The sequence below is a fragment of the Eucyclogobius newberryi genome, unplaced genomic scaffold, assembly GCF_026437365.1.
Source record: "Eucyclogobius newberryi isolate DKJ021-1_F unplaced genomic scaffold, fEucNew1.0.hap1 SCAF_4, whole genome shotgun sequence".
NCBI classification, from domain to species: Eukaryota; Metazoa; Chordata; class Actinopteri; order Gobiiformes; family Gobiidae; genus Eucyclogobius; species Eucyclogobius newberryi.
Window position 1 is genome coordinate 42,064,459 of NW_027316056.1, and position 25,889 is coordinate 42,090,347.

Consider the following 25,889-nt stretch of genomic DNA (forward strand, 5'->3'; position numbering starts at 1 on the left):
AATGTGATGAACAATTGAATCCTAAAATGCTCCACAGTTCAGTCGGTTTGTGGAAAAACAAGACGTTTCTCCCAAATTTGATCAAACTTCCTAAACAAATGTCTTTTTCCCTGCGGCGCCTCCTGATCCTGACTAGAATCAGACTCTGGGCCTCATTATTAAACCTCAAACCTGTTCAATCAGAATGACTGTTGAAAATGTCCCCTGAAGTGTCCGAGTCCCTCTGGCTCTGGCAGGAGCAGGTGACTGTCCCTCTGGCTCTGGCAGGAGCAGGTGACTGTCCCTCTGGCTCTGGCAGGAGCAGGTGACTGTCCCTCTGGCTCTGGCAGGAGCAGGTGACTGTCCCTCTGGCTCTGGCAGGAGCAGGTGACTGTCCCTCTGGCTCTGGCAGGAGCAGGTGACCGTCCCTCTGGCTCTGGCAGGAGCAGGTGACTGTCCCTCTGGCTCTGGCAGGAGCAGGTGACCGTCCCTCTGGCTCCGGCAGGAGCAGGTGATCGTCCCTCTGGCTCCGGCAGGAGCAGGTGACCGTCCCTCTGGCTCTGGCAGGAGCAGGTGACTGTCCCTCTGGCAGGAGCAGGTTACTGTCCTTCTGGCTCTGGCAGGAGCAGGTGACTGTCCTTCTGGCTCTGGCAGGAGCAGGTGACTGTCCTTCTGGCTCTGGCAGGAGCAGGTGACTGTCCCTCTGGCAGGAGCAGGTTACTGTCCTTCTGGCTCTGGCAGGAGCAGGTGACTGTCCTTCTGGCTCTGGCAGGAGCAGGTGACTGTCCTTCTGGCTCTGGCAGGAGCAGGTGACTGTCCCTCTGGCAGGAGCAGGTTACTGTCCTTCTGGCTCTGGCAGGAGCAGGTGACTGTCCTTCTGGCTCTGGCAGGAGCAGGTGACTGTCCTTCTGGCTCTGGCAGGAGCAGGTTACTGTCCCTCTGGCTCTGGCAGGAGCAGGTGACCGTCCCTCTGGCTCTGGCAGGAGCAGGTGACCGTCCCTTCAGGAGCAGACCTGCTGCTTTCTTAGAGAGCTCAGTGAAAGCCTCGTTGTGCGTTCGAGTGCGGCTCTGGAGGCAGTTTCTTTCTGTCTTTGGTTGCGTTCCTCTTCCTCTTTTTGCTCAGGAAGTTTTCTAGTTTCCCGCTTCTCTTCAGATCCTGGTATTTCTCCAACAACTGCAGCTTCTTCCTCTCAGCTGCAAAAGACACGATTATATACTTTATACAGAGTCTGAACCAGGTCTAAAGCCGCTCGAGAGCCCTTCTAAAGCCGCCCTAAACCCGCTCTAAAGCCGCTCTAAAGCCTCTCTAAAGCCGCTCTAAAGCCTCTCTAAAGCCGCTCTAAAGCCGCTCTAAAGCCGCTCTAAAGCCGCTCTAAAGCCGCTCTAAAGCCTCTCTAAAGCCGCTCTAAAGCCGCTCTAAAGCCGCCCTAAAGCCGCTCTAAAGCCTCTCTAAAGCCGCTCTAAAGCCTCTCTAAAGCCTCTCTAAAGCCGCTCTAAAGCCGCTCTAAAGCCTCTCTAAAGCCGCTCTAAAGCCTCTCTAAAGCCGCTCTAAAGCCTCTCTAAAGCCTCTCTAAAGCCGCTCTAAAGCCGCTCTAAAGCCGCCCTAAAGCCGCCCTAAAGCCGCCCTAAAGCCGCTCTAAAGCCGCTCTAAAGCCGCCCTAAAGCCGCTCTAAAGCCGCCCTAAAGCCGCCCTAAAGCCGCTCTAAAGCCTCTCTAAAGCCGCCCTAAAGCCGCCCTAAAGCCGCCCTAAAGCCTCTCTAAAGCCGCTCTAAAGCCGCTCTAAAGCCCCTCTAAAGCCGCTCTAAAGCCTCTCTAAAGCCTCTCTAAAGCCGCTCTAAAGCCGCTCTAAAGCCTCTCTAAAGCCTCTCTAAAGCCTCTCTAAAGCCGCTCTAAAGCCGCTCTAAAGCCTCTCTAAAGCCGCTCTAAAGCCCCTCTAAAGCCCCTCTAAAGCCGCTCTAAAGCCTCTCTAAAGCCCCTCTAAAGCCGCTCTAAAGCCTCTCTAAAGCCGCTCTAAAGCCTCTCTAAAGCCGCTCTAAAGCCTCTCTAAAGCCTCTCTAAAGCCGCTCTAAAGCCTCTCTAAAGCCTCTCTAAAGCCTCTCTAAAGCCTCTCTAAAGCCCCTCTAAAGCCCCTCTAAAGCCCCTCTAAAGCCGCTCTAAAGCCGCTCTAAAGCCGCTCTAAAGCCTCTCTAAAGCCGCTCTAAAGCCGCCCTAAAGCCGCTCTAAAGCCTCTCTAAAGCCTCTCTAAAGCCGCTCTAAAGCCTCTCTAAAGCCTCTCTAAAGCCGCTCTAAAGCCTCTCTAAAGCCTCTCTAAAGCCGCTCTAAAGCCTCTCTAAAGCCTCTCTAAAGCCGCTCTAAAGCCCCTCTAAAGCCGCTCTAAAGCCGCTCTAAAGCCTCTCTAAAGCCGCTCTAAAGCCGCTCTAAAGCCCCTCTAAAGCCCCTCTAAAGCCGCTCCAAAGCCGCCCTAAAGCCGCTCTAAAGCCTCTCTAAAGCCTCTCTAAAGCCTCTCTAAAGCCGCTCTAAAGCCGCTCTAAAGCCGCTCTAAAGCCCCTCTAAAGCCGCTCTAAAGCCCCTCTAAAGCCTCTCTAAAGCCGCTCTAAAGCCGCTCTAAAGCCGCTCTAAAGCCTCTCTAAAGCCTCTCTAAAGCCTCTCTAAAGCCGCCCTAAAGCCTCTCTAAAGCCTCTCTAAAGCCGCTCTAAAGCCTCTCTAAAGCCGCTCTAAAGCCGCTCTAAAGCCTCTCTAAAGCCGCTCTAAAGCCTCTCTAAAGCTGCTCTAAAGCCGCCCTAAAGCCGCTCTAAAGCCTCTCTAAAGCCGCTCTAAAGCCTCTCTAAAGCCTCTCTAAAGCCTCTCTAAAGCCTCTCTAAAGCCGCTCTAAAGCCTCTCTAAAGCCGCTCTAAAGCCTCTCTAAAGCCGCTCTAAAGCCTCTCTAAAGCCTCTCTAAAGCCTCTCTAAAGCCTCTCTAAAGCCGCTCTAAAGCCTCTCTAAAGCCGCCCTAAAGCCTCCCTAAAGCCTCTCTAAAGCCGCTCTAAAGCCTCTCTAAAGCCACTCTAAAGCCGCTGTAAAGCCTCTCTAAAGCCGCTCTAAAGCCTCTCTAAAGCTGCTCTAAAGCCGCCCTAAAGCCGCTCTAAAGCCGCTCTAAAGCCGCCCTAAAGCCTCTCTAAAGCCTCTCTAAAGCCTCTCTAAAGCCGCCCTAAAGCCTCTCTAAAGCCTCTCTAAAGCCGCTCTAAAGCCGCTCTAAAGCCGCTCTAAAGCCTCTCTAAAGCCTCTCTAAAGCCGCCCTAAAGCCGCTCTAAAGCCGCTCTAAAGCCTCTCTAAAGCCGCTCTAAAGCCTCTCTAAAGCTGCTCTAAAGCCGCCCTAAAGCCGCTCTAAAGCCTCTCTAAAGCCGCTCTAAAGCCTCTCTAAAGCCTCTCTAAAGCCGCTCTAAAGCCTCTCTAAAGCCTCTCTAAAGCCGCTCTAAAGCCTCTCTAAAGCCTCTCTAAAGCCGCTCTAAAGCCGCTCTAAAGCCGCTCTAAAGCCTCTCTAAAGCCTCTCTAAAGCCTCTCTAAAGCCGCTCTAAAGCCGCTCTAAAGCCCCTCTAAAGCCTCTCTAAAGCCGCTCTAAAGCCGCTCTAAAGCCGCTCTAAAGCCTCTCTAAAGCCGCTCTAAAGCCGCTCTAAAGCCGCTCTGCTGTCACACTCACAGTTGTTGAGGAAGAGCGGTGCTTGTCCCTGATTGGCTCGTTGTCTCTGTTGTCTCTTGAACTCCAGCTCTCTGTTTCTCTGCTGCTCACGGCTCAGTGTCGCCCTCTCCTGGTTCTCCTGTCAATCACAACATTTCATCTGGATTAAACATGGACACGTCCTCTAGTGAGGCTGAACCATGGACACAAAGAGACATTTGAACTGTTCTGGTGGCAAAGGCTGCAGTTCTTTAGCTCAAATCTAATGCCCTCCACAGAGAAGTAAATGTCCTCAACATAAACGTGAACAATCACAATTACAATCGGTGTAAAAGCATCACTTTTAGAAACATTTGTCCAAACTCAGACGCACCATTCTCTTCACCAGGAACTGCAGCTCCTCCTTCTTTTTCTCACTTTTGGTTTTCTTCAGCTTTTTCTTGATGACCTGCAGAAACAGCACATGATTCAAACACCTGACAGAGCAGAGTCTCATCTCTGTAGTTCAGGACTGTGACTCCATCTCCAGACACAGGAGAGCGTCAGCGCCCTCTGGTGTCCAGGAGGAAAAGGACCAAACTGAGACTGCAGTGTCAGTGTCTAAAGTGTGTGTGCAGTAGCAGGTAAAGCCTCTGCGCTCAAATGCAGACGACACATTTGTGTCGGCCACAATAACGTCTACAAACAGTTCTCAGAGTCACTCTTCACCTCTTTCTCTTGGTGCTTGATGTTGTTGATGAAGCCGTAGGTTTTCTCAAAGATGTCCGCCTTGTATTCTCCAGAGAGATGGTCAAACCTGGGGTCTCTGAGCGTCTGAAAGAACAAACTGCAGCGTTATTTACCTCATCACTAGAACTAACACAACTCACATTCATTAAAGGAGCAATGGACGATTTTTCGGCGATTTGAGAACTCAGGCAGAAGTGTACATGCCCCTCCCCCGTGCACATGCCCCTCCCCCGTGCACATGCCCCTCCCCATGCCCCTCCCCATGCCCCTCCCCCGTGCACATGCCCCTCCCCCGTGCACATGCCCCTCCCCCGTGCACATGCCCCTCCCCCGTGCACATGCCCCTCCCCCGTGCACATGCCCCTCCCCCGTGCACATGCCCCTCCCCCGTGCACATGCCCCTCCCCCGTGCACATGCCCCTCCCCCGTGCACATGCCACTCCCCCGTGCACATGCCCCTCCCCCGTGCACATGCCACTCCCCCGTGCACATGCCACTCCCCCGTGCACATGCCACTCCCCCGTGCACATGCCACTCCCCCGTGCACATGCCACTCCCCCGTGCACATGCCACTCCCCCGTGCACATGCCACTCCCCCGTGCACATGCCACTCCCCCGTGCACATGCCACTCCCCCGTGCACATGCCCCTCCCCCGTGCACATGCCACTCCCCCGTGCACATGCCACTCCCCCGTGCACATGCCCCTCCCCCGTGCACATGCCACTCCCCCGTGCACATGCCACTCCCCCGTGCACATGCCACTCCCCCGTGCACATGCCCCTCCCCCGTGCACATGCCCCTCCCCCGTGCACATGCCACTCCCCCGTGCACATGCCCCTCCCCCGTGCACATGCCACTCCCCCGTGCACATGCCACTCCCCCGTGCACATGCCACTCCCCCGTGCACATGCCCCTCCCCCGTGCACATGCCCCTCCCCCGTGCACATGCCACTCCCCCGTGCACATGCCACTCCCCCGTGCACATGCCACTCCCCCGTGCACATGCCACTCCCCCGTGCACATGCCACTCCCCCGTGCACATGCCACTCCCCCGTGCACATGCCACTCCCCCGTGCACATGCCACTCCCCCGTGCGGACTGATACAACACACACGTGCGTTTGTTTATTAGCGCATCGCATCTCTCGTCTCCCGTAGATTTCTGTCACTTCTGCGTCAGATCGAACTGTCTTTCTCCGTCTTCATTTTGCCCCGTACACTGAGGGAACTATATTATGATAGATCAATGCGCTTAGGCACGCGGAAACGTGGGGACGAGCCTGACGCGGCTGTAGGTGAGCGACAGGTGCGTTTTATGATTGACACGTGGCAGGACAAATGATTTATCCACGACACGAGGAAATATGATAAAAAAAATTGCTGAAAAAAATCGTCCATTCCACCTTTAATAAATAAAAATATTAAAGGTTGAATGGACGATTTTTTTGGCCCAAATTTAAGTCATATTTCCATATTTGTCCTGCCACGTGTCAATCATAAAACGCACCTGTCGCTCACCTACAGCCGCGTGCGGTTCGTCCTCACGTTTCCGCGTGCCTAAGCGCATTGATCTATCATAATATAGTTCCCTCAGTGTACGGGGCAAAATGAAGACGGAGAAAGACAGTTCGATCTGACGCAGAAGTGACAGAAATCTACGGGAGACGAGAGATGATGCGCTAATAAACAAACGCATGTGTGTGTTGTATCAGTCCACACGGGGGAGTGGCATGTGCACGGGGGAGTGGCATGAGCACTTCCGCCTGCGTTCTCAAATCGCCAAAAAATTGTCCATACCGCCTTTAATATATATATATATATATATATATATATAAATAAATACATACATCATGTTCAGGTCACGTCGTGCGTCTAGAGTCAAACTTACAGACTTGTTCACTGACACCACCTGACGCAGAAACGCCACAGGCTTCTTCGCCGACATTTCCATCGGTCTGAAAGACACAAGAGTCAGAGGAGCGCAGGGAACAATAGAGCGACAGAGCAGAGGGGAACAATAGAGCGACAGAGCAGAGGGGAACAATAGAGCGACAGAGCAGAGGGGAACAATAGAGCGACAGAGCAGAGGGGAACAATAGAGCGACAGAGCAGAGGGGAACAATAGAGCGACAGAGCAGAGGGGAACAATAGAGCGACAGAGCAGAGGGGAACAATAGAGCGACAGAGCAGAGGGGAACAATAGAGCGACAGAGCAGAGGGGAACAATAGAGCGACAGAGCAGAGGGGAACAATAGAGCGACAGAGCAGAGGGGAACAATAGAGCGACAGAGCAGAGGGGAACAATAGAGCGACAGAGCAGAGGGGAACAATAGAGCGACAGAGCAGAGGGGAACAATAGAGCGACAGAGCAGCGGGGAACAATAGAGCGACAGAGCAGCGGGGAACAATAGAGCGACAGAGCAGCGGGGAACAATAGAGCGACAGAGCAGAGGGGAACAATAGAGCGACAGAGCAGAGGGGAACAATAGAGCGACAGAGCAGAGGGGAACAATAGAGCGACAGAGCAGAGGGGAACAATAGAGCGACAGAGCAGAGGGGAACAATAGAGCGACAGAGCAGAGGGGAACAATAGAGCGACAGAGCAGAGGGGAACAATAGAGCGACAGAGCAGAGGGGAACAATAGAGCGACAGAGCAGAGGGGAACAATAGAGCGACAGAGCAGAGGGGAACAATAGAGCGACAGAGCAGAGGGGAACAATAGAGCGACAGAGCAGAGGGGAACAATAGAGCGACAGAGCAGAGGGGAACAATAGAGCGACAGAGCAGAGGGGAACAATAGAGCGACAGAGCAGAGGGGAACAATAGAGCGACAGAGCAGAGGGGAACAATAGAGCGACAGAGCAGAGGGGAACAATAGAGCGACAGAGCAGAGGGGAACAATAGAGCGACAGAGCAGAGGGGAACAATAGAGCGACAGAGCAGAGGGGAACAATAGAGCGACAGAGCAGAGGGGAACAATAGAGCGACAGAGCAGAGGGGAACAATAGAGCGACAGAGCAGAGGGGAACAATAGAGCGACAGAGCAGAGGGGAACAATAGAGCGACAGAGCAGAGGGGAACAATAGAGCGACAGAGCAGAGGGGAACAATAGAGCGACAGAGCAGAGGGGAACAATAGAGCGACAGAGCAGAGGGGAACAATAGAGCGACAGAGCAGAGGGGAACAATAGAGCGACAGAGCAGCGGGGAACAATAGAGCGACAGAGCAGCGGGGAACAATAGAGCGACAGAGCAGCGGGGAACAATAGAGCGACAGAGCAGAGGGGAACAATAGAGCGACAGAGCAGAGGGGAACAATAGAGCGACAGAGCAGAGGGGAACAATAGAGCGACAGAGCAGAGGGGAACAATAGAGCGACAGAGCAGAGGGGAACAATAGAGCGACAGAGCAGAGGGGAACAATAGAGCGACAGAGCAGAGGGGAACAATAGAGCGACAGAGCAGAGGGGAACAATAGAGCGACAGAGCAGAGGGGAACAATAGAGCGACAGAGCAGAGGGGAACAATAGAGCGACAGAGCAGAGGGGAACAATAGAGCGACAGAGCAGAGGGGAACAATAGAGCGACAGAGCAGAGGGGAACAATAGAGCGACAGAGCAGAGGGGAACAATAGAGCGACAGAGCAGAGGGGAACAATAGAGCGACAGAGCAGAGGGGAACAATAGAGCGACAGAGCAGAGGGGAACAATAGAGCGACAGAGCAGAGGGGAACAATAGAGCGACAGAGCAGAGGGGAACAATAGAGCGACAGAGCAGAGGGGAACAATAGAGCGACAGAGCAGAGGGGAACAATAGAGCGACAGAGCAGAGGGGAACAATAGAGCGACAGAGCAGAGGGGAACAATAGAGCGACAGAGCAGCGGGGAACAATAGAGCGACAGAGCAGAGGGGAACAATAGAGCGACAGAGCAGAGGGGAACAATAGAGCGACAGAGCAGAGGGGAACAATAGAGCGACAGAGCAGAGGGGAACAATAGAGCGACAGAGCAGAGGGGAACAATAGAGCGACAGAGCAGAGGGGAACAATAGAGCGACAGAGCAGAGGGGAACAATAGAGCGACAGAGCAGAGGGGAACAATAGAGCGACAGAGCAGAGGGGAACAATAGAGCGACAGAGCAGAGGGGAACAATAGAGCGACAGAGCAGAGGGGAACAATAGAGCGACAGAGCAGAGGGGAACAATAGAGCGACAGAGCAGAGGGGAACAATAGAGCGACAGAGCAGAGGGGAACAATAGAGCGACAGAGCAGAGGGGAACAATAGAGCGACAGAGCAGAGGGGAACAATAGAGCGACAGAGCAGAGGGGAACAATAGAGCGACAGAGCAGAGGGGAACAATAGAGCGACAGAGCAGCGGGGAACAATAGAGCGACAGAGCAGCGGGGAACAATAGAGCGACAGAGCAGAGGGGAACAATAGAGCGACAGAGCAGAGGGGAACAATAGAGCGACAGAGCAGAGGGGAACAATAGAGCGACAGAGCAGAGGGGAACAATAGAGCGACAGAGCAGAGGGGAACAATAGAGCGACAGAGCAGAGGGGAACAATAGAGCGACAGAGCAGAGGGGAACAATAGAGCGACAGAGCAGAGGGGAACAATAGAGCGACAGAGCAGAGGGGAACAATAGAGCGACAGAGCAGAGGGGAACAATAGAGCGACAGAGCAGAGGGGAACAATAGAGCGACAGAGCAGAGGGGAACAATAGAGCGACAGAGCAGAGGGGAACAATAGAGCGACAGAGCAGAGGGGAACAATAGAGCGACAGAGCAGAGGGGAACAATAGAGCGACAGAGCAGAGGGGAACAATAGAGCGACAGAGCAGAGGGGAACAATAGAGCGACAGAGCAGAGGGGAACAATAGAGCGACAGAGCAGAGGGGAACAATAGAGCGACAGAGCAGAGGGGAACAATAGAGCGACAGAGCAGAGGGGAACAATAGAGCGACAGAGCAGAGGGGAACAATAGAGCGACAGAGCAGAGGGGAACAATAGAGCGACAGAGCAGCGGGGAACAATAGAGCGACAGAGCAGCGGGGAACAATAGAGCGACAGAGCAGCGGGGAACAATAGAGCGACAGAGCAGAGGGGAACAATAGAGCGACAGAGCAGAGGGGAACAATAGAGCGACAGAGCAGAGGGGAACAATAGAGCGACAGAGCAGAGGGGAACAATAGAGCGACAGAGCAGAGGGGAACAATAGAGCGACAGAGCAGAGGGGAACAATAGAGCGACAGAGCAGAGGGGAACAATAGAGCGACAGAGCAGAGGGGAACAATAGAGCGACAGAGCAGAGGGGAACAATAGAGCGACAGAGCAGAGGGGAACAATAGAGCGACAGAGCAGAGGGGAACAATAGAGCGACAGAGCAGAGGGGAACAATAGAGCGACAGAGCAGAGGGGAACAATAGAGCGACAGAGCAGAGGGGAACAATAGAGCGACAGAGCAGAGGGGAACAATAGAGCGACAGAGCAGAGGGGAACAATAGAGCGACAGAGCAGAGGGGAACAATAGAGCGACAGAGCAGAGGGGAACAATAGAGCGACAGAGCAGAGGGGAACAATAGAGCGACAGAGCAGAGGGGAACAATAGAGCGACAGAGCAGCGGGGAACAATAGAGCGACAGAGCAGAGGGGAACAATAGAGCGACAGAGCAGAGGGGAACAATAGAGCGACAGAGCAGAGGGGAACAATAGAGCGACAGAGCAGAGGGGAACAATAGAGCGACAGAGCAGAGGGGAACAATAGAGCGACAGAGCAGAGGGGAACAATAGAGCGACAGAGCAGAGGGGAACAATAGAGCGACAGAGCAGAGGGGAACAATAGAGCGACAGAGCAGAGGGGAACAATAGAGCGACAGAGCAGAGGGGAACAATAGAGCGACAGAGCAGAGGGGAACAATAGAGCGACAGAGCAGAGGGGAACAATAGAGCGACAGAGCAGCGGGGAACAATAGAGCGACAGAGCAGAGGGGAACAATAGAGCGACAGAGCAGAGGGGAACAATAGAGCGACAGAGCAGAGGGGAACAATAGAGCGACAGAGCAGAGGGGAACAATAGAGCGACAGAGCAGAGGGGAACAATAGAGCGACAGAGCAGAGGGGAACAATAGAGCGACAGAGCAGAGGGGAACAATAGAGCGACAGAGCAGAGGGGAACAATAGAGCGACAGAGCAGAGGGGAACAATAGAGCGACAGAGCAGAGGGGAACAATAGAGCGACAGAGCAGAGGGGAACAATAGAGCGACAGAGCAGCGGGGAACAATAGAGCGACAGAGCAGCAGGGAACAATAGAGAAGGAGGGGAGCAAAAGGCCAGGGGGAACAATAGAATAGAGTGAGAACAATAGAACAGGAGGAGAACATCATCAACTTAAGAACAATCTTCACCTGGAAACAGCTTCTCTAGTTTAACAGTGTAAATTATCCAGAGGAGTTTTGTCATAAATCTGTTGAAGGAACTGCACTATTCCAGCTGCAGCTCCTCGTCGGGGACTCGACCTGGACCAGGACTAAACCAGGTCTAAACCAGGACTAACCCAGGACTAAACCAGGTCTAAACCAGGACTAACCCAGGACTAAACCAGATCTAAACCAGGACTAACCCAGGACTAAACCAGATCTAAACCAGGACTAACCCAGGACTAAACCAGGACTAACCCAGGACTAAACCAGATCTAAACCAGGACTAAACCAGGACTAACCCAGGACTAAACCAGATCTAAACCAGGACTAACCCAGGACTAAACCAGATCTAAACCAGGACTAACCCAGGACTAAACCAGATCTAAACCAGGACTAACCCAGGACTAAACCAGGACTAACCCAGGACTAAACCAGATCTAAACCAGGACTAACCCAGGACTAACCCAGGACTAAACCAGATCTAAACCAGGACTAACCCAGGACTAAACCAGATCTAAACCAGGTCTAAACCAGGTCTAAACCAGATCTAAACCAGATCTAAACCAGGTCTAAACCAGGTCTAACCCAGGTCTAAACCAGATCTAAACCAGGTCTAAACCAGATCTAAACCAGATCTAAACCAGGTCTAAACCAGATCTAAACCAGGACTAAACCAGGTCTAAACCAGATCTAAACCAGGACTAACCCAGGACTAAACCAGATCTAAACCAGGACTAACCCAGGACTAAACCAGATCTAAACCAGGTCTAAACCAGGACTAACCCAGGACTAAACCAGGTCTAAACCAGATCTAAACCAGGACTAAACCAGGACTAAACCAGATCTAAACCAGGACTAACCCAGGACTAAACCAGGTCTAAACCAGATCTAAACCAGGACTAACCCAGGACTAAACCAGATCTAAACCAGGACTAACCCAGGACTAAACCAGATCTAAACCAGGACTAACCCAGATCTAAACCAGGACTAACCCAGGACTAAACCAGATCTAAACCAGGACTAACCCAGGACTAAACCAGGACTAACCCAGGACTAAACCAGATCTAAACCAGGACTAAACCAGGACTAACCCAGGACTAAACCAGATCTAAACCAGGACTAACCCAGGACTAAACCAGATCTAAACCAGGTCTAAACCAGGTCTAAACCAGATCTAAACCAGGTCTAAACCAGGTCTAAACCAGGTCTAACCCAGGTCTAAACCAGGACTAACCCAGGACTAAACCAGATCTAAACCAGATCTAAACCAGGTCTAAACCAGATCTAAACCAGGACTAAACCAGGTCTAAACCAGATCTAAACCAGGACTAACCCAGGACTAAACCAGATCTAAACCAGGACTAACCCAGGACTAAACCAGATCTAAACCAGGTCTAAACCAGGACTAACCCAGGACTAAACCAGGTCTAAACCAGATCTAAACCAGGACTAAACCAGGACTAAACCAGATCTAAACCAGGACTAACCCAGGACTAAACCAGGTCTAAACCAGATCTAAACCAGGACTAACCCAGGACTAAACCAGATCTAAACCAGGACTAACCCAGGACTAAACCAGATCTAAACCAGGACTAACCCAGATCTAAACCAGGACTAACCCAGGACTAAACCAGATCTAAACCAGGACTAACCCAGGACTAAACCAGATCTAAACCAGGTCTAAACCAGATCTAAACCAGGTCTAAACCAGGACTAAACCAGGACTAAACCAGATCTAAACCAGGACTAAACCAGGACTAAACCAGGACTAACCCAGGACTAAACCAGATCTAAACCAGATCTAAACCAGGTCTAAACCAGGACTAAACCAGGACTAAACCAGGTCTAAACCAGGTCTAAACCAGGTCTAAACCAGGTCTAAACCAGGTCTAAACCAGGACTAAACCAGCTCCTCGTCGGGGACTCGACCTGACTGCAGCTCCTCTGACACAGGGATGGCGCAGGAGGGTGGGAGGGCATCTGAGTGAGTTACCGGTTCTTGTTGAGGCGTTTGCGTTTGGCGCCCGGTGCTGATCCGGCGCCGCCGTCGTGTTTCACCCGGTTGTAAACTTTGGTTCCGACTTGGTTCTGCAGCTTCAAAACGTCCTCGAACGACATGTGGGACAGCTCTGGACGAGAGGGACAGGTCAAGGTCAGAGGTCAAAGGTCAAAGGTAACAACAACCAGCTCCTGAGGCGATCCAAATGCGGAGCTTTAACTGGGACATTTCTGTTTCAAAAGAGTCACAATAACAAAGCCGGTGGGATTTTTTGAGCTGATATTTAGATTTACGCATTAACCCTTCGGGGTCCGGAGCTTTTTTGGCCGTTTTTGGGTACCTTCAATTTTGCCCTGATATACTACATTAAGAAATGTCGGTGTAATCCCTCATTGGTCCAGGCGTGTTCCATAGTAGAAAAAGCTTCAGTTGTTTCATCTGGACTCCGTTTGAAAAAGTAGACGTTTCGACTCTCATCCAAGAGTCATTGTCAATAAAAGAATTTAGATCGAGAACTCCGATATTAATACTGTTCAAACGCCCTCTCAGCCTGTGGTTACCCCGCTTGGGCTCTCAACAGAGTGAAGAGAACCAAGAAGCAGGACAAAAGGGAAACTGAACAGAGAAGGAAGGTGTTTCTATCCCTTATGTGTCTGGCCTCTCGGAAAAACTGCAGAGAATTTTTAGACAACACAAAGTCCCTGTTTATTTTAAACCAGGAAACACTTTAAGACAAAAACTGGTTCATCCTAAGGACAAGATGCCGACTCAAAAACAGAGCAATGTAGTTTATTCTGTCCAATGCAGTGAAGAAAGCTGTAAAGAACGTTACATAGAGAGACTAAACAGCCTCTGCACAAGAGGCTCTATCAGCACAGAAGACACTGGAGTTCAGGACCACAGAGCGACGTGCATCTCTATCTTGAAGCCTCTAATCACTCGTTTGAAGACGTGAGGTGAAGGTTTTAAGCAGGAGAAAAGATGGTTTGAAAGAGGAGTTAAAGAAGCTATTTTTGTTAAAAAGAAAGACCTTCTTTAAACAGAAATGGAGGGCTAAGGTTTAATCTTCCTGTTATCTATAATGGGTTACTGAACCCCTGGAGAGGTAGAGGACCAGGACATTTAGATGTCCTCAGGTCCTCAGGGTGAGCCAGGGTCTCACAAAGACAAAGAGGACTCTAATAGCCCATTAAGATTCTGAATAGGCTCGGTAGATACAAGGGGGAGTTTCTGTTGAAACAAACAACTCTTTCTACTTCAGGAAGGCTCCTCCCAATGGGCGGGTCTTACCACAGAACAGTATTAATATCGGAGTTCTCGACCTAAATTCTTTTATTGACAATGACTCTTGGATGAAGTCGAAACGTCTATTTTTTCAAACTGAGTCCAGATGAAACAACTGAAGCTTTTTCTACTATACATTAAGAAATGTTTACCAGACAAATGTTGGGTATCTTTTTTTTCAGCACAACCTCATCAATATGATCTGTTAGTTAGTTTTTCACTTTGACAAACTATTTCAACATAACTGGACCTAAACACACACAGAAAACAAAGTCCGTCAAGAAAAATTATGTTTTTTTCATTGTGAAACCCTCAAACATGCTCAACCAAGCGTTTAAAAAGGTTCAAACTGAACCACAAGGTGCAAATATGAACATATAAAGTATTATTGTGATATATACAAGCAATAAACCACTATTTAGAATAAAAAGTAGGCAAATCCTCAGGCGTTTTTCTATTTGTGCCACTTCTCAAAACAGTTTCTGTCCAAAATGACAGAGAGCCACATCAGAAGGAGCTCTAAACCAGGTCTAAACCAGGTCTAAACCAGGACTAAACCAGGTCTAAACCAGGACTAACCCAGGACTAACCCAGGTCTAAACCAGGTCTAAACCAGGTCTAACCCAGGTCTAACCCAGGTCTAAACCAGGTCTAAACCAGGTCTAAACCAGGTCTAAACCAGGTCTAAACCAGGTCTAAACCAGGTCTAAACCAGGACTAACCCAGGACTAACCCAGGTCTAAACCAGGTCTAAACCAGGTCTAACCCAGGTCTAAACCAGGTCTAAACCAGGTCTAAACCAGGTCTAAACCAGGTCTAAACCAGGTCTAAACCAGGTCTAAACCAGGTCTAAACCAGGTCTAACCCAGGACTAAACCAGGTCTAAACCAGATCTAAACCAGGACTAAACCAGATCTAAACCAGGTCTAAACCAGGACTAACCCAGGACTAACCGAGGACTAACCCAGGACTAAACCAGATCTAAACCAGATCTAAACCAGGACTAACCCAGGACTAAACCAGATCTAAACCAGGTCTAAACCAGGTCTAAACCAGGTCTAAACCAGGACTAAACCAGATCTAACCCAGGTCTAAACCAGGTCTAAACCAGGTCTAAACCAGGTCTAAACCAGGACTAAACCAGGACTAAACCAGATCTAAACCAGGACTAAACCAGGTCTAAACCAGGACTAACCCAGGACTAACCCAGGACTAACCCAGGACTAAACCAGATCTAAACCAGGACTAACCCAGGACTAAACCAGATCTAAACCAGGTCTAAACCAGGTCTAAACCAGGACTAACCCAGGACTAAACCAGATCTAAACCAGGACTAAACCAGGACTAAACCAGGTCTAAACCAGGTCTAAACCAGGTCTAACCCAGGACTAAACCAGGTCTAAACCAGATCTAAACCAGGACTAAACCAGATCTAAACCAGGACTAAACCAGGTCTAAACCAGGTCTAACCCAGGTCTAAACCAGGTCTAACCCAGGACTAAACCAGGTCTAACCCAGGACTAAACCAGGACTAAACCAGGACTAAACCAGGACTAAACCAGGTCTAAACCAGGTCTAAACCAGGACTAAACCAGGACTAACCCAGATCTAAACCAGGACTAAACCAGATCTAAACCAGGACTAAACCAGGTCTAAACCAGGTCTAAACCAGGTCTAAACCAGGTCTAACCCAGGACTAAACCAGGTCTAACCCAGGACTAAACCAGGTCTAAACCAGGACTAAACCAGGACTAAACCAGGACTAAACCAGGACTAAACCAGGTCTAAACCAGGTCTAAACCAGGACTAAACCAGGACTAACCCAGGACTAACCCAGGACTAAACCAGGACTAAACCAGGACTAAACCAGGTCTAAACCAGGACTAACCCAGGACTAACCCAGGACTAACCCAGGACTAAACCAGATCTAAACCAGATCTAAACCAGGTCTAAACCAGGACTAACCCAGGACTAACCCAGGACTAAACCAGATCTAAACCAGGTCTAAACCAGGTCTAAACCAGGTCTAAACCAGGACTAACCCAGGACTAAACCAGGTCTAAACCAGGACTAAACCAGGACTAAACCAGGACTAAAGCAGGTCTAAACCAGGACTAAACCAGGTCTAAACTAGGTCTAACCCAGGACTAAACCAGGTCTAAACCAGATCTAAACCAGGACTAAACCAGATCTAAACCAGGACTAAACCAGATCTAAACCAGGTCTAAACCAGGACTAAACCAGGACTAAACCAGGACTAAACCAGGACTAAACCAGGTCTAAACCAGGTCTAAACCAGGTCTAAACCAGGTCTAAACCAGGACTAAACCAGATCTAAACCAGATCTAAACCAGGACAAAACCAGGTCTAACCCAGGACTAAACCAGATCTAAACCAGGACTAAACCAGGTCTAAACCAGGTCTAAACCAGGACTAAACCAGGTCTAAACCAGGACTAAACCAGATCTAAACCAGGTCTAAACCAGATCTAAACCAGGTCTAAACAGGACTAAACCAGGACTAAACCAGGACTAAACCAGATCTAAACCAGGACTAAACCAGGTCTAACCCAGATCTAAACCAGATCTAAACCAGATCTAAACCAGGTCTAAACCAGGTCTAAACCAGGTCTAAACCAGGACTAAACCAGGACTAAACCAGGTCTAAACCAGGACTAAACCAGGTCTAAACAGGACTAAACCAGGACTAACCCTGGACTAAACCAGGACTAAACCAGGTCTAAACCAGGTCCAAACCAGGACTAAACCAGATCTAAACCAGGACTAAACCAGGTCTAAACCAGGACTAAACCAGATCTAACCCAGGACTAAACCAGGACTAAACCAGGACTAAACCAGGACTAAACCAGGACTAAACCAGATCTAAACCAGGTCTAAACCAGGACTAAACCAGATCTAAACCAGATCTAAACCAGGTCTAAACCAGGTCTAAACCAGGACTAAACCAGGTCTAAACCAGGACTGAACCAGGTCTAAACCAGGACTAAACCAGGTCTAAACAGGACTAAACCAGGTCTAAACCAGGACTAAACCAGGACTAAACCAGGTCTAAACCAGGACTAAACCAGGACTAAACCAGGACTAAACCAGGTCTAAACCAGGACTAAACCAGGTCTAAACAGGACTAAACCAGGACTAAACCAGGTCTAAACCAGGACTAAACCAGGTATAAACCAGGACTAAACCAGGTCTAAACTGGACTAAACCAGGACTAAAGCAGGTCTAAACCAGGTCTAAACATGATCAACATGAAGTGTGCCCCTCATTTTGCTTCACAACTATTCTACTGACAATGAAATACTTGAAATACTAAAACTCTCCAAAACTACTCAAAAACAGCATAATTCCTCTCGTTCCTTCTTCCTCTTTGACTAATTGTCATTTGACTAATGTTTACGTTCCTCGTGTGCGTCCTGAACATCCGTGTTAGCACAAGGCTAACGTTTTTTTCCGTTTCGTTTTATCACAAAAGACAACAAAGTTATTATAAGAAATGTAACGCGCGCAGAAAAGAGCGCATATTTTTGCGCAAATTTTTAATGGAATTGAAACGTTCATAACTTTGGTTTTATCGGGTGAATTCAAATAAAACAAACTCAGACGTTGCTACGGGCCTCCACTTCCGTATGACGTCAACCGTCTACGTTGCTTGGTTTTCATGCTACAGGGTCCTAAAGCCGACCATTTTTTCACACGCGCCGGCGCAGGCGTCGACCCCGAAGGGTTAATAAGGGCGACAAATCTGTTACGTAAAGTTCAAATGTATCGGTTTAATTAATTAAAAAAAACAGCCATAACTTTATATTCAATCTAACGCCATAAAAAGAACTGTAAAACTATAAAACATTTGGCACAAACCTTTCTGGACGTCCGCTCTGGTCCGGAGCTCTTCACCGCCTCCAACTCCCTGTTCTGACTCCGCCTCCGCTTCATCAGACTCCCCCCCCTCCTGTTCTGACTCCGCCTCCGCTTCATCAGACTCCTCCCCCTCCTGCTCAGACTCCACCTCCTCTTCATTAGTCTCCTCCCCCTCCTGCACAGAACCCTCTACGTCTTCGTTAGACTCGCTCTCTTCCTGCCCCGACCCCTCCTCTTCCTGCCCCGACCCCTCCTCTTCCTGCCCCGACCCCTCCTCTGACCCCTCCTCTTCCTGCACTGACCTCTCCCCTTTGTGCTCCGGCCCCTCCCCTTTCTGCAACGACTCCTCCCCTTCCTGGCCCTCCCCCTCCGCCCCTTCGTCCGCTTCCGTCCGTCGTCTCTCGGTGAAAAGAGCGAAGTTTCGTTCCACGTCCGAGTCTTCGTCGCTGCTCACCGGACGCTTCTGCTTCCTCTTCATCCTGGATCTGAACCAAACATAAATATGGTTTCAACTTAAATAAACTTCAACACTCATAACACAACTCATGGACTCATAACATAGACTGTACAGGAAGAGCCAGAGTCGGCTCTACCTCCTGAGGAGAGCTTTTGGAGTGACAGGGCCACTCCTGACAGGGCCGCTCCTGTCACTCCTGAAGACTTTCTATGACTCTGTGGTGCATCAGCTCCTGTAGGTGTGGTCTGCTGGAGCAGCAGCATCACAGAGAGGGAGAGGAAGAGGCTGGACAAAGCTCTGTCCTCTGGACTCGGTGCAGGGGGTGGGGGACAGAAGGGTCCTGGCTAAACTCACATCTATGCTGGACCATGAGTGTCGCCCCCTGCAGGACACTGTCCCCTGCAGGACACTCTGTCCCCTGCAGGACACTCTGTCCCCTGCAGGACACTCTGTCCCCTGCAGGACACTCTGTCCCCTGCAGGACAGGACACTCTGTCCCCTGCAGGACACTCTGTCCCCTGCAGGACAGGACACTCTGTCCCCTGCAGGACACTCTGCAGGACACTCTGTCCCCTGCAGGACACTCTGCAGGACACTCTGTCCCCTGCAGGACACTCTGCAGGACACTCTGTCCCCTGCAGGACACTCTGCAAGATACTCTGCAGGACACTCTGTCCCCTGCAGGACACTCTGTCCGCTCTGGAGAGCAGCTTCAGTGACAGACTGATCCACCCTCGCTGTGTGAAGGAAAGGTTTCGCAGGTCTTTCCTTCTGCTGCTGTCAGACTTTATAACAAACACTGTTAGTCCTGAGCATGTGCAATACTGATATAACCATGTGCAATACCATCATATTCATGTGCAATACCTGTAAATAAGAGTGTTCTATTTTGTTTTTTTATACGGTTTACTTACCTGCTAATAGTATTACCTAGTCTTGTGCTAGTTATTTTTACTTTATTTTATTATCATTATTTTATCATTATTATTATCTGATTTGTATCTTTATTTTGTATTTTTATTATATATTTTATTTTATTTCCCCCCCTCCATTCTCTATTAAGAGAGGAGAGGAGTTTTGTTCATAAGAGTTTTTCTTCTATTAAGAGTGTGTTTGAAACTTCCTCTAATCTGTCCTTTCCTCCTGTTTCTACTGCAGTGCAACAACGAAATTTCCCCTTGTGTGACATTAAAGGATTATCTTATCTTAAAAGTCCACCAGATCAGATGTGATCACGGCGGTGCAAAACGTTCTAATGCAAAGTGACAGAGGGCAAAAAAACACAAACCAAATCAATATCACGACATTGTTCACGAGATCGAGGCTTTTTGAACACGAGGTCTTGTCCATCTCCGGTGTGGTCACAATTTAACAGAGATTTGTGTTTTAATGTTAGCGCCGGAGATATTGACAAAAATATTGTAGTGGCATTTCTGCTGACGATATAAGAATCAAACAGAAATGTGTTAAAACTTGATGTCAAACGTATCACGTGGAGGTTTATAATAAATTAAACATTCACAATGATCATTTAATCAAGTGTCAATCTGAATTGACTTTAATCATTAGTTCGGTTACAGACATAATGTAATTAAATGTACACGCTTGATATAATAATAAATAGAAAGTCGTCTTGGTTGAACTCTATAAAGCACGTTAAAGTACAAGTTTGACAGAATAACATTCAAGGCTAATGCTAAAGCTAAAGGCTTGAACGAGGCAATGCTTTCTGTTTTTAATCAAGAAAACTGACGAAAACACTGAGTTTTCTCCGGCCGAATTGAAGAGCACATCCGCGTTTAACACAATACATGTTAAATTACAACTACATATACACTGAATCTAAAATGTCTGTAAACAAACCTTTAGTGGTATTGTTTCGCAGCGGAGTCCGCTTTTAAACTGAATTGCGTCTTTTTACGTCCAGCTTTGACTTTATTTCTCTCTGAAATAACGTCCCAAACGAGCCCTCTGCATCACGCAGCGCTTGAAGGCGTTTAGAAGCCAAAAAACACGCGATTCTTGGTGGTTTTGTGGCGATTCTGTTCAGAGTCTGCGCGGCCCACGTGTCGCCATGTTGGACGCGCTCTTCTTCTGCTGTTTGTGTGTGTCAGGCGCGCGCTACCGCCGCCACCAGGAGGAGGGCCGCCAGCGCAACACATGATATCACGTGACCAATGTCACATGAGCAATATCACATGACCAGGATCACATGACCAGTGTCACGTGACCAATGTCACATGACGAATATCACATGACCGATATCACATGGCCGATATCAAGTGACCAATATCACGTGAGCAATATCACATGACCGATATCACATGACCGATATCACATGACCGATATCACATGACCGATATCACATGACCGATATCAGATGGCCGATATCACATGGCCGATATCACATGACCAATATCACGTGAGCAATATCACATGACGAATATCACATGGCCGATATCACATGGCCGATATCACATGACCGATATCACATGACCAATATCACGTGAGCAATATCACATGACCAGTGTCACATGACCAATATCACATGACGAATATCACATGACGAATATCACATGACCAATATCACGTGAGCAATATCACATGACAAGTGTCACATGACCAATATCAAGTGACCAATATCACGTGAGCAATATCACATGACCGATATCACATGACCGATATCACATGACCAGTGTCACATGAGCAGTAACGTTTGGCCAAAGACTGTAGTGAAAGTAAAAGTGCAGTAACACATGTACACGACCTGCCGCCAACAGAAATATGAAATGTACCGTGTTTTCTCCTTAAAACTGTAACTTTTAACATTTCTTTCTGGACTCAAGCCGTCTCTGGACAGAGGTCAGGAACAGGGACAGGGGTCAGGGACAGGGGTCAGGGGTCAGGGACAGGGGTCAGGGGTCAGGGACAGGGACAGGGGTCAGGGACAGGGGACAGGGGTAAGGGACAGGGGTCAGAGACAAGGGTCAGGGACAGGGGTCAGGGACAGGGGACAGGGATCAGGGACAGGGACAGGGGTCAGGGATAGGAGAGAGGGGTCAGGGACAGGGGTCAGGGGTCAGGGACAGGTTTAACCCAGCGTGATTGCTATGTTTAAATACTTGAATGAAACAGTGAATAAATCCAACAGGACTGACAGGAACAGCAGGCTGTAACTGGAGCCTGAACCATGCTTCTGATGTAGAGACTTAATGCCACACTGCGGAACATTCCAGCCAAAGGAACAACATTGCCATGGAAACAGGCAGGAGGAGGCTGGAGGCGTGCCGTAAAAACACAGACAAATGTTTTGATTTCAGTCATTTTGTCGTCATTGTATTATATTTTTGGTGAAAAGTTATGTACTGTGTTTTAGGTAAAAGCGCGAGTAAAAGTCAAAGTACACAAAGTAATACGAGTTTTTTTTTCTACAAGAGAGTTTTTTATAAGTTATCTGTTTTTTACTATTTACTTCTGTACCTACTTTGTGTTGCAACTCTGGAATTTCCCTATTCTGGGACAAATGAAGGCTTATTTTATCTGAAACACAATCATGACTTATTTAAATTAAAATTCAAACATTTAATTTTCTCACATGTTTAATGTCAATTATAATCTCAGTCCTTGATCGTTGTGATGTTTGTGTCCATTTATTTTATCTTTTATTATCTTTTATTCTGCTGCAAAAAGTACATTCAAAAGTACATTCAAAAGTACACTCCAAAAGTACATTCAAAAGTACATTCAAAAGTACACTCCAAAAGTACATTCAAAAGTACATTCAAAAGTACACTCCAAAAGTACATTCAAAAGTACATTCAAAAGTACATTCAAAAGTACACTCCAAAAGTACATTCAAAAGTACATTCAAAAGTACATTCAAAAGTACATTCCAAAAGTACATTCAAAAGTACATTCAAAAGTACACTCCAAAAGTACATTCAAAAGTACATTCAAAAGTACATTCAAAAAGTACATTCAAAAGTACATTCCAAAAGTACATTCAAAAGTACATTCAAAAGTACACTCCAAAAGTACATTCAAAAGTACATTCCAAAAGTACATTCAAAAGTACATTCCAAAAGTACATTCAAAAGTACATTCAAAAGTACATTCCAAAAGTACATTCAAAAGTACATTCAAAAGTACACTCCAAAAGTACATTCAAAAGTACATTCAAAAGTACATTCCAAAAGTACATTCAAAAGTACATTCAAAAGTACATTCCAAAAGTACATTCTAAAGTGCATTCAAAAGTACATTCCAAAAGTACATTCTAAAGTGCATTCAAAAGTACACTCCAAAAGTACATTCTAAAGTGCATTCAAAAGTACATTCCAAAAGTAAAATTCTTAAGTATATTCAAAAGTACATTCCAAAAGTACATTCTAAAGTGCATTCAAAAGTACATTCCAAAAGTAAAATTCTTAAGTATATTCAAAAGTACATTCAAAAGTACATTCATACTTTTGAATGTACTTTTGGAATGTACTTTTGAATGGACTTTTGGAGTGTACTTTTGAATGTGTAAGTACATTCCAAAAGTACGTTCCAAAAGTACATTCTAAAGTACATTCTAAAGTATCCATGTATTGTGTCCATGGCAGGAGTTCATAGTAGTAAAGTTCAGGGGTAAATGCTGTATCAGTGGCAGAGCGTGGTGAACTTCACTCACGTGTGATTGACAGTCCCAGGTCATGTGACAGTGGTTTGCCTCCTGGTGGCGCTGTTTCTACAACAGTTGCATTTGAGAAGAATGAGACCTTTGACCTTTGACCTGGAGTTAGGAAGAAACATGACACATTTTTAAAACCAAACTCCCTCCAGACTGTGACTTTGAGCTCCTCCACTCTTAGGTTAGGGTTAGGGGTTAGGGATATGGGGTTAGGGGTTAGGGATAGGGGGTTAGGGTTTAAGGTTAGGGGTTAGGGATAGGGGTTAAGGTTAGGGGTTAGGGGTTAGGGTTAGGGGTTAAGGTTAGGGGTTAGGGATATGGGGTTAGGGGTTAGGGTTTAAGGTTAGGGGTTAGGGATATGGGGTTAGGGGATAGGGGTTAGGGATAGGGGGTTAGGGGTTTGGGGTTAGGGGGTTAAGGTTAGGGGTTAGGGGTTAAGGTTAGGGTTAGGGGTTAAGGTTAGGGGTTAGGGATAGGGGGTTAGGGGTTAGGGTTTAAGGTTAGGGGTTAGGGGTTAGGGATATGGGGTTAGGGGGTTAGGGGTTAGGGTTTAAGGTTAGGGGTTAGGGATATCGGGTTAGGGGTTAGGGATAGGGGGTTAGGGATAGGGGGTTAGGGGTTTGGGGTTAGGGGGTTAAGGTTAGGGGTTAAGGTTAGGGTTAGGGGTTAAGGTTGAGGTTAGGGGTTAAGGTTAAGCTTAAGGTTAGGGTGACTGTATTGCACATGGGTATGACAGTATTGCACATGAATGTGACAGTATAGCATATGGGTATGACAGTATTGCACATGGGTATGTCAGTATTGCACATGGGTATGACTGGGTACGTCAGTATTGCACATGGGTATGACAGTATTGCACATGAGTATGACAGTATTGCACATGGGTATGACAGTATTACACATGGGTATAACAGTATTGCACATGGGTATGACAGTATTGCACATGGGTATAACAATATTGCACATGGATACGTCAGTATTGCACATGGGTATGTCAGTATTGCACATGGGTATGTCAGTATTGCACATGGGTATGACAGTATTGCACATGGGTATGACAGTATTGCACATGAATGTGACGGTATTGCACATGGGTATGACGGTATTGCTCATGGGTATGACGGTATTGCTCATGGTATGTCGTATTGCACATGGGTATGACAGTATTGCACATGGGTATGACAGTATTGCACATGGGTTTGACGGTATTGCACATGGGTATGACAGCATTGCACATGGGTATGTCACTATTGCACATGGGTATGACAGTATTGCACATGGGTATGACAGTATTGCACATGGGTATGACAGCATTGCACATGAGTATGACAGTATTGCACATGGGTACGTCAGTATTGCACATGGGTACGTCAGTATTGCACATGGGTATGTCAGTATTGCACATGCGTATGACTGGGTATGACAGTATTGCACATGTGTATGACAGTATTGCACATGGGTTTGTCAGTATTGCACATGGGTATGTCAGTATTGCACATGGGTATGACTGGGTACGTCAGTATTGCACATGGGTATGACAGTATTGCACATGAGTATGACAGTATTGCACATGGATATGACAGTATTACACATGGGTATAACAGTATTGCACATGGGTATGACAGTATTGCACATGGGTAAGACAGCATTGCACATGGGTATAACAGTATTGCACATGGGTATAACAGTATTTCACATGGGTACGTCAGTATTGCAAATGGGTTTGACGGTATTGCACATGGGTATGACAGTATTGCACATGGGTATGACAGTATTGCACATAGATATGACAGTATTGCACATAGGTATGACAGTATTGCACATGGGTACGACAGTATTGCACATGGGTATGACAGTATTGCACATGGGTATGACAGTATTGCACATGGGTATGACTGGGTATGACACTATTGCACATGGGTATGACAGTATTGCACATGGGTATGACTGGGTATGACAGTATTGCACATGAGTACATCTGTATTGCACATGGGTAAGTCAGTATTGCACATGGGTAAGTATGTATTGCACATGGGTATGTCAGTATTGCATATGGGTATGACTGGGTATGACAGTATTGCACATGGGTGTGACTGTATTGCACATGGGTATGACAGTATTGCACATGGGTATGACAGTATTACACATGGGTATGACTGGGTGTGACAGTAATGCACATGGGTACGTCAGTATTGCACATGGGTACGTCAGTATTGCACATGGGTATGACTGGGTACGTCAGTATTGCACATGGGTATGTCAGTATTGCACATGGGTATGTCAGTATTGCACATGGGTATGTCAGTATTGCACATGGGTATAACTGGGTATGACAGTATTGCACATGAGTATGACAGTATTGCACATGGGTATGACAGTATTACACATGTGTATGACAGTATTGCACATGGGTATGTCAGTATTGCACATGGGTACGTCAGTATTGCACATGGGTATGACTGGGTATGACAGTATTGCACATGGGTATGACAGTATTACACATGGGTATAACAGTATTGCACATGGGTATGACAGTGTTTGTTGTAGAGTGTTACAGCAGCAGAAGGAAAGACCTGTGAAAGGTCTCCTTCACACAGCGAGGGTGGATCAGTCACTGAAGCTGCTCTCCAGAGTGGACAGAGTGTCCTGCAGGGGACAGAGTGTCCTGCAGGGGGCGACACTCATGGTCCAGCATAGATGTGAGTTTAGCCAGGACCCTTCTGTTCCCCACCCCCTGCACCGAGTCCAGAGGACAGCCCAGGACGGAGCTTTGTCCAGCTTCTTCCTCTCCCTCTCTGTCATGCTGCTGCTA

General features: G+C 48.0%; 1 protein-coding gene across 1 annotated transcript; it reads right to left on the bottom strand.

Moving 5' to 3' along the window:
* Nucleotides 1-46: 46 nt before the first annotated feature.
* rrp36 (ribosomal RNA processing 36) lies at nucleotides 47-18,430 on the bottom strand. Its single transcript, XM_072463515.1, has 10 exons — nucleotides 18,287-18,430; nucleotides 18,248-18,254; nucleotides 17,946-18,177; nucleotides 12,778-12,913; nucleotides 6,252-6,318; nucleotides 4,343-4,447; nucleotides 4,008-4,082; nucleotides 3,656-3,773; nucleotides 969-1,173; nucleotides 47-242 (listed from the first exon to the last, which is right to left on the bottom strand). The coding sequence occupies exons 1-9, from the start codon at nucleotides 18,421-18,423 to the stop codon at nucleotides 1,013-1,015; spliced, it is 1,038 nt and encodes a 345-aa protein (XP_072319616.1). The 5' UTR covers nucleotides 18,424-18,430; the 3' UTR covers nucleotides 47-242; nucleotides 969-1,012.
* Between the last annotated feature and the right edge of the window lie 7,459 nt (nucleotides 18,431-25,889).